The sequence below is a fragment of the Halichoeres trimaculatus genome, unplaced genomic scaffold (assembly GCF_033239565.1).
Source record: "Halichoeres trimaculatus isolate MK-OKI-2021-1 unplaced genomic scaffold, fHalTri1.1 fHalTri1_scaffold_5, whole genome shotgun sequence".
NCBI classification, from domain to species: Eukaryota; Metazoa; Chordata; class Actinopteri; order Labriformes; family Labridae; genus Halichoeres; species Halichoeres trimaculatus.
In genome coordinates, this window is record NW_027437183.1 from 2,617,501 (window position 1) to 2,626,479 (window position 8,979).

Genomic DNA, 8,979 nt, shown 5'->3' on the forward strand with positions numbered 1-8,979 from the left:
CAGTAGCCTCTGAGTTGAACTCCACACTATTCTGATTTTTTTTCTTCTGTGATTATTATTATTCAGAAGCTCTATTTCCCCCTCTAACTCTCTATCCGTGCTGTTTTTCTTCAGATGAATCGGTCTCTGGTGTTTTCTCCAAAGTGACGTCATGGCGACTGAAGCATCAGGTGGGTCCAGTTAGCTAACCAGAGTAGGGGTCCGTTTCTCAAAGCAGGTTTAATGAAAACTCAGAGTCTATTAACTCTGAAATAGGTGAAACTCTGGGTTTTTGGTTTCAGAAAGGGAGGTTAATCAAACCTGAGAAAGAGGGGAAACTCAAGCCTGTTTCACAAAGAGGTGTAACTAAAACTCTGTGTCTGTTACTCTGGCAATTGAGCCTCTGGATCTAACCTGGTCTGGAGCAGGTGTTTCTCAATGAACTTTGAGTTTTTCTCCGTCTCTGCCCTCTTTCAGAGCCACACGCCATTTCATTTCCTCATTCATTCAGTCAGCAGTGAGTTTTGATGTAGATTTGTTTTGCCGTCTGTCATTAAAAATAAATCATTTAGAAAAATCAGTCAGTAGTTCACCAGGCACAGCGCGTGCTACCGACCTTTTTCACTGACATCCTTTTGTGAACAATCCTGTGGATGAAGGTGTAGCATTACTGCGCAGAGAAGTCAGGAGTTGATCATCAGACCGCGCTTAGATGTGCTCACAATTTCGGACAGTTACTTTTTTGAGCGGTACAGTTTCATGTCTCTGTCAATCATTATCATACACAACTTGATAAGTGCTTAAGTTTGCAACATTACCCCTTGCAGTTATGTGCTCACTCACAGCAGATATTGTGTGTTACTCAGATTTTCTGTGCCAACAGAAGTTTTTTGTATAATATCAGAGATGCTGAGAATTCAAGTAAGGCAACTGTGTGCAGAGCAGTCAGAAAAGTGCGCCTCACCATGAAACAGCTTTTACCAGTCTTTGTGGTTTTCCTCTTCTTTCTGTTGGCTGAGTAGAAGTCTGTGTCAGTTTAATTGGGCTCAGTTATTTAACAGAATGTAATATTGATGAGAAAGCCATTTATGTTTGTAAAAACAGCATTATTTTTGGAATAAAACCACTGCACAGCCAAACAGCCACTTAATATTTGCTCTACAATGTGAAGCGTGTAAAAATGAAGTACCCCCCCCCCTCATCAGGTCATGCTAAGATTTTGCCTGCTTGAACAATGTTTTAATTAGTGCTGGGCAAGTTAACGCGTTATTTTCGCGTTAAACCGTCAATCTATTAATGCCGTTGAATATTTTATCGCACATTAGTGCATGTTGCTCACATGCTTTTATTTTGTAAATGTCTGTTGCTGACCGCGGTGGAACCGGAAGTGAAATACACGATGAGTAACCAAAACAAGCACGGAGAAGAGGGGCAACGCCACGGAGCTTAAAGGCGCTCGCTGCTTAGTGTATCAGTCTGCGCGCACGGCGTGCCAGATATGAACAAACACAGGTAGTCTGCCAGGACGAAGAGACACGAAGAGAACTAGAGCCTTATTTAGCGGTGTTTTTGTGTGAAAGTAACGCGCTGAAAACTCTCTAAATAAAGCGTGAATGCAGACCGATATCAGAGTTTTTTGGTGGGAGTCCGTTTATTTGTGTTTCTGGTCAAGTAAAATATGGCCCCGTCTGAGTGCAGAGGAAACCTGCAGAGGAGCAGGGAGGTGGTGTTTGGTGCGAGCGCTCTGGGCTTCTGCTGCACAAAAACACTGCTGTAGGGGTAATTTCTGCCCTAAACCTTGTGATAGGACCCAACTTGTTGACCCAATAAGCTTTAATTTTGTATTTACATTTTGTAAATTTGATTTGCACTAAATATGTGATTTAACTATTACTGTATAACAAGTACTGATTTAGTGTTTGCATGACAGATGTTATGGCACTTTCACAATGCGATTAATTATGATTAATCATGGAAATCATGCGATTAATTACAATTAAAAGTTTTAATCGTTGCCCAGCCCTAGTTTTTATATTTCCTTCTTAGCTGCTGCCAATTGTGCTTCAGCCCCATAGGATTGCATCTAAATTAAATAAATTAAATGAATTACTATGTACATATTAGTAAGTTTAATTTACTTAATTGAAACAGATTGTCCCTATTATGTTATTGAGATTGCAAAGGACTACATTTATACTTACACATTAACCTGAGCAGCAATGTTCTCCCATGCTGTCTCTCTCTCTCTTGCACCTGTAGCTGTGTTGCTCTTTTTTCGAATAACCTGCTCGGACTTTTCATATGAGCACATTAAAATTTATAGTTGAATTAGGGTGAAAAACGTGGGCCTTCTCCTTTCTGTTGCCATGGTGTATCGTTGAATCTGGGCTCCATTGATGATGGCTTTTTATGGTTGGGCTGCACACGCTTAACTCCAGGTGAAACTACTCTGAGTTGATTCAACTGACTCAAATCAGCTTTTCTAAAACAGATAACACAGTTCAAAATTAGACTCTGAGTTTATTGAAACTGCTTTGTGAAACAGACCCCTGGTAACACTCTTCCCTCTGTTTAGTTATTATACAGACAACAGGAAGAAGAGCGTCTTATTCAACAGACAGAAACAGAAAACAGACCTGGAACTGTGAATGTTGATGAAACAGTTTATAATACGCTGACATTTTCAGCTCTACATGTCATATATCATAATAAATACAGAGGTAACTGAGGTGTGTTGATTTCTTTACTATTAACTGTAATTCAAGTCTGTGTTTATCTGTGATAACATGAATCTGTGTTTCTCCAATCACAGATGATCTGCTCCCTAAGAGGCGCAGAAACAGCATGCCATGGTTGCCACCTGACAGTGAGTCAAACTTTAATTCAGCTTCATGAGAAAACCTGTGTTTAAAGTATTTTTGAAGAATTTTTTTTGTAGATTATTAAACCCCCTGGAATGAAAAAATAATTAAGCCAGAAAGTGAAACAATAAACCTTAGATTGTTTTTTTTTATCCCCATCTCTCCCAGTGTGTGAGCTGAGGGTTGTTCTGCTGGGAAACAGCTGGTCTGAGAGGAGTTCAGTGGGAAACTTTATACTGAGAAAGACTGAGTTCAACACTGAGAGAGAACCAGACAAATGTTTGAGGGTCAGAGGACGGATAAAGGAGAAAGACGTAGTTCTCATCAACACTCCAGATCTGCTGAGTCCTTACATCTCTGAAGACAAACTGACAGAACATGTGACAGACTGTGTGAGACTCTCTGATCCTGGACCTCATGTGTTCCTGCTGGTTCTACAGCCTGAAGACTTCAGTCAGGAACAAAAACTGAGACTCTGCAGAGTCCTTAGACACTTCAGTGATCAATCATTTGATCATTCACTGATACTGACATCACCACCCAGAGAGGCCAGTCCAAGTTCTTTGGAAAGACCATCAGAGCAACTCTTAAGAGACATGATCAAGAAGTGTAAATATCGACATTTACAGCAAGAACAGACTGACCTCCCAGAGCTGTTAACACGATTAGTTCAAACAGCAAATGAAAATTCTGGACAGCTCACCTGCCGTGAGGAACCAGAAGGTGAGGATGCAGGTCTGTTTATAAAGCCAAAGCCTGAACACATGAAACCAGCTCTAAACCTGGTCCTGTGTGGGAGGAGAGGATCAGGGAAGACTTCAGCAGCAGAGGCCATTTTAGGTCAGACAGGTCTTCATTCAGCCTCCAGCTCATCAGAGTGTGTTCAACATCAGGGAGAGGTGTGTGGGCGTTGGGTTTCTCTGGTGGAGCTTCCTGCTCTGTGTGGAAAACCTCTGGAGACAGTGATGGAGGAATCACTCAGGTGTGTCTCCCTCTGTGATCCTGAGGGTGTCCATGCCTTCATCCTGGTCCTCCCTGTGGGTCCTCTTACTGATGAAGACCAGGGAGAGTTAAAGATCCTCCAGGAAACCTTCAGCTCTCAAGTCAATGACTTCACCATGATCCTGTTCACTGTAGAGTCTGATCCTTCAGCTCCAGCTGTTGTTAACTTTGTAGAGAAAGACCAGGACATTCAGAGACTCATTCAGAGCTGTGGAGGGAGACATTTAGTTCTTAACTTTAAGGACCAGCAGCAGATCCCAGAGCTGATGAACCTGGTGGGAAAGATGCAAAAAGTCAAATCAAAAAGCTACTCAACAGAAATGTACGCACACGCCCAGATGGAAAAGATCATTCTTCATGCTGAGCTTGAAAACCAGAAAACTTGTAAGTACAACAAAGTTTTACTTTGTGAATATGAGTGAAATGAACTACAGAAATTATGCTTAAATTATGAACAGTCTGTTGAAGAAAATGAGTTTTAAAATAACTTTTTATTTCACAGGTGATGATGTGAAGCAGAGCTCAGAGCGTCTCAGGATTGTGCTGATCGGGAAGACTGGCAATGGGAAGAGCACTTCAGGAAACACCATTCTGGGTGGAAAGGAGTTTAAAGCTGAACCAAGCCCAAGATCTGTTACCAAACACTGTCAGAAAGTGGACAGAGTAGTAGACGGTCGTCCTGTCACTGTGGTCGACACTCCTGGTCTGTTCGACACAACTTTGTCCCATGAAGAGGTTTATGAAGAGATGAAAAAATGCTTCAGTTTTCTGGCTCCAGGACCACATGTTTTCCTGTTGGTGTTAAGAATTGGGAGATTCACAAAGGAGGAGAAAGAGACATTAAAACTGATCAGAGAAGGATTTGGGAAGGATGCTGAAAAGTTCACCATAGTCCTTTTAACTGGAGGAGATTCATTGAAACATTCTAAAATGTCCATTAAGGAGTTTATTGAAAGGAAATGTGACGGTTCCTTTAAGAAACTGATCTCTGGCTGTGGAGGAAGATACCACGTGTTCAATAACCATGATGCTGAAAACAGAACCCAGGTCAGTGAGCTGATAGCAAAGATCGACACAATGGTGAAGACAAATGGAGGAAGCTGCTTCACCAATGAGATGCTGCAAGAAGCTGAAACTGCAATAAAGAAAGAAATGGAGAGACTGCTGAAGGAGAAGGAAGAGGAGATGAGGAAAGAGAGGGAGGAACTTCAGAGAAAACATGAGGAAGAAGTGAGAGAAATGGAGGAAAGAATGAAAAAACAGGGAGAAGACATTAAACAAGAGAGAGAAAGAGAGCTTCAAAAAAAGGAAGAAATAAAAAAAGAACAAGAGGAAAAGATGAAGGAATGGAAAGAGAGGGAAGAAGAAAACTGGAAGAGGAAACAACAGGAAGAACGACTGGAGTGGGAACAAAAACTTGAGGCTTTGGAGAAAAAGATAAAGTTAGAGTCAGAAGAAAAAGCAAATATTGACAAACAGCTGGAGGAGAGCAGAGAAAAGATGAGAGAAGAAAGAGAGAGCTGGGAGAAAAAACAAAGAGAATGGTGGGAAAAAAGAAATCAGGAAGAGGAACAGAGGAGACAGGAGGAACAAACTAAACTCAGAAAACTTCAAGAAGAGTTTGATCTGGAAAGAGAAAAGTATGAAAAGAAAAGAAAAGAAGAGGATCAAAAGAGACGAGAAGAAGAGGATAAGTGGAAGAATCAAGAAAAAGAAAAAAATGAAAAGGAGAAAAAACAGAAAGAAAAGAAACTGAAAGAAATGGAGAGACAGCTGAAGGAGAAAGAAGAGGAGATGAGGAAAAAGAGGGAGGAACTTCAGAGAAAACATGAAGAAAAAATGAAAGAAGTGGTGGAAAGAATGAAAAAACAGGAAGAAGTCATGAAAATGGAAATAACAATGAGGGGAAAAGAGTTGAAAGAAATGGAGAAAATCATCCGGAAGGAACAAGAGGAAAGAAGGAAAGAAAAGGAAAAGAGAGAAGAAGAAGACAGAAAGAGAAAACAAACAGAGGAACTTCAACAACTGGAGTGGAAACAGAAATATGAAGTTTTGGAGGAAAAGATAAAGTTAGAGACAGAGGAAAAAGAAACCATCTACAAAGAGCTGAAGGAGAGCAGAGAAAAAATGAGAGAAGAAGAAAAACTGAAGAATCAAGAAAGAGAAGAAATTATAAAGGAAAGAAAACAGAGGGAAAAACAATTAGAAGAAATGGAGGAAAACATGAAGAAGGAGCGTGAGGCGAGAATGAGGGAACAACAAAAGAGAAAAGAAGAAGACATGAAGAGAAAAGGGGAGGAAGAACTTCAGCGACTGGAGTGGAAACAGAAACTTTCATCCTTGAAGAGAAAGATTAAGTTAGAGTCAGAGGAAAAAGAGAGGATTTACAGACAGCTGGAGGAGAGCAGAGAAAAGATGAGAGAAGAAAGAGAGAGCTGGGAGGAAAAACAAAGAGAATGGTGGTAAAAAAGAAATCAGGAAGAGGAACAGAGAAGACAGGAGGAACAAACCAAACTCAGAAAACTTCAAGAAGAGTTTGAACAGGAAAGAGAAAACTATGAAAAGAAAAGAAAAGAAGAGGATCAAAAAAGACAGAGTGAAACAGAGAAGCTGAATAGTCAACAGAGAGAAGAAATAGAAAAGGAGAGAAAACAGAAAGAAAAAGAACTGAAAGAAATGGAGGAAAACATAAAGAAGGAGCATGAGGAAAGACTGAGAGAACAACAAAGGAGAGAAGAAGAAGACAGGAAGAGAAAAAGGGAGGAAGACCTTCTTAGACTGGAGTGGGAACAGAAATTTGAAGCTTTGGAGAAAAAGATAAAGTTAGAGAGAGAAGAAAGGGAAACTAGTGAAAGGAAGCTGAAAGAGACCAAAGAGCAACTGGAAAAAGAAAGAGACAACTGGGAGAAAAAACAGAGAGAGTGGTGGGAGGAACGATTTAAAGAAAATGAACTGATAAGATCTGAAGAACAAAAAAAACTGAAGAAACTACAGGAGGAATACGAAACACAAAAAGAAAACGACAAAAAGAAGAGAGAAGAAGAGGATCAAATCAGAAAGCAACAAGAAGAAAAAGAGCAAAAAGAGATGGAGGAGAATCTTAAAGCAGATATGGAAAATCTGAAGAAAGCACATGAAGAAGAAGCCAGAAAGAAAGCTGAAGAGCTCAATGAATTCAAAGAAATACACAAAAAGGAATCAGCAGCTCTGAAAGAAAAGTATGAGAAACAGATAAAAGACAAAGATGAGAGATATGATCTCGTCAAGGAGTTTTATTTTCTCAATGAACAAGAACTGATGAAGAAACATCAGGCTGGGCTCTATAACGCAGTGAAACGTGTCACCACGAACAAACAAAACGTGCAAAAAATCAACGACTTAATGAAAAAACATGAAAATGAAATGAAGGAGGAAACTGAAGACAGAAGAGAGAAACTGAAGGAAACTCATGAAAATGAAATAACTGGTCTGTTAAGAGAGCTCACGGAGGATGTGGACTCATCTCGGTGTTCAATTTCATAAGATTTTATTTCTGTAAAAGTCATGACAGCAGTCCAGTGCTGTGTTTCTTTCTTTTTCTTTATTTGGTTTAGAGAAAAGAAATCTGAAAGGATCAGTGATTTGATACTTTAATATTTTGCAGTGGGCTGAACTGTGATGGAAACCACAGTCTGATAATTAGCTGTTAGCGGTCTGAATCAGCAGAGGTGAGGGATTCCAGTCACATAACTAAGTAGCCACGGTTACATGAGGAGTTTTTCGTCTTTCCGTACAGAATCTCTCCGAATGACTTTCCCAAAAACAATAGTATACATGGAAAGGAATATTCCAATTTCTGGTCAACATGCGCCGCTATAATCAAACAGAATAGTCAATGGGGCATGCGCAGAAAAACATCAACGAGATTTATCAAAGTTGAAGGGCGACAGTTTGTTTGTCACGGTGTTGCAATACTCCGTATTGCGAGTTTGTCATCCGCCCAGTCTTGAAATTATGTTGAGTACGTCAAAGTTCGGATCAAAAATAAACTTTCCGCAGCAGTCCAGTGCTGACGATTCGCCACCATTTTTAGAATTAAGGAGCGTCTCAAGTTGTGTCTTACCTCATATCTGAGCATGCGATGAAAGACTGCACCCTGACAGCTTTCCGTCTGGATACATGATACCTCAATCGGTTTGGGGAAAGGAATATTCCACCCCTGTGAAACCGATTAAATGTCCATTCGGATCGGCACTTTTCTTTCAGAACGAGGTGTATACAAAGGTTAAATTCTTTCCGTTTGAGCAAATAAACTGAATGCAAGCGGAACATTTGGGTCCATGTATACGTTGCTACTGTTTCTGAATCCTGGTCTTGGGGACCCCCTGCCCTGCATGTTTTGGATGTTACCCCACTCCAGCACACCTGATTCAAATGAATGGCTCGTTATCAGGCTCGAGCAGAGCTTGATGACGAGCTGATCATTTGAATCAGGTGTGGTGGAGTCGGGAACATAAAAAGTATTCCCACAGCATTCGGATGTGAGAAACATTTCTACCAGGTGTTTTTATTTTTTTAAAGTTCAACCACAGCTCATCTGGAATGAGTGGGGAGACAGTTTTTGACCTGTACTGCAGCCAGCCACTAGGGGGAGCAGTTTGTGTGGTGACCTCACTTCAAGCTGACTGAGATGATGCTTTCTTTTTTTTTTTTACAGTCTATGAGGGCACCACACACTCAGGTATCTAGTGTTTACAACCCAGGTGTTGATTTTACCATCAGCTTTGTAACTGTTTAATTTGAATATTTTATAAAAACATACCAAGTTATTTCCTTACATTGTAAAGCAGCCTCAAAAAGAGGAAGGTCAATATTTTCTAGGGATGCTGAACTTACTATTTTTTTTCTTTCAAACATGTCATTGTGAACATTTCAGTTTGATGTACCATAAGCCCCATAAAAGTATTTCTATAATTATCTTTGGATAATAATGTAAAAGGACATGGAGAGATGAGATAACCCTCCTGAAGTGTGAAGTAGTCAGTTAAGTAAGAGGTGATTGTAAGCAGGCTGCAACAGTTTGAGTTATTATTAATGTTGAAATGAAACTGAACTTGTGTACCACTGTCTTTACTGACTTTAAAATGGAAACCAGGGT

The 8,979-nt window shown here is 40.2% G+C and overlaps 2 protein-coding genes across 2 annotated transcripts; both read left to right on the forward strand.

Annotated features, from left to right (window-relative positions):
• The first annotated feature begins 4,135 nt into the window (after positions 1-4,135).
• Positions 4,136-6,313, forward strand: LOC141790049 (uncharacterized). The gene is made up of 3 exons (XM_074669685.1): positions 4,136-4,226; positions 4,345-5,072; positions 5,787-6,313. Exons 1-3 carry the CDS (start codon positions 4,163-4,165, stop codon positions 6,306-6,308), a joined length of 1,314 nt encoding a protein of 437 aa, XP_074525786.1. The 5' UTR covers positions 4,136-4,162; the 3' UTR covers positions 6,309-6,313.
• Positions 6,312-7,481, forward strand: LOC141790013 (uncharacterized; the record flags this gene model as incomplete). Its single annotated transcript, XM_074669643.1, has 1 exon — positions 6,312-7,481. A coding segment is annotated over one exon (1,053 nt), but the record flags the coding sequence as incomplete, so codon positions are not given.
• Positions 7,482-8,979: the final 1,498 nt, after the last annotated feature.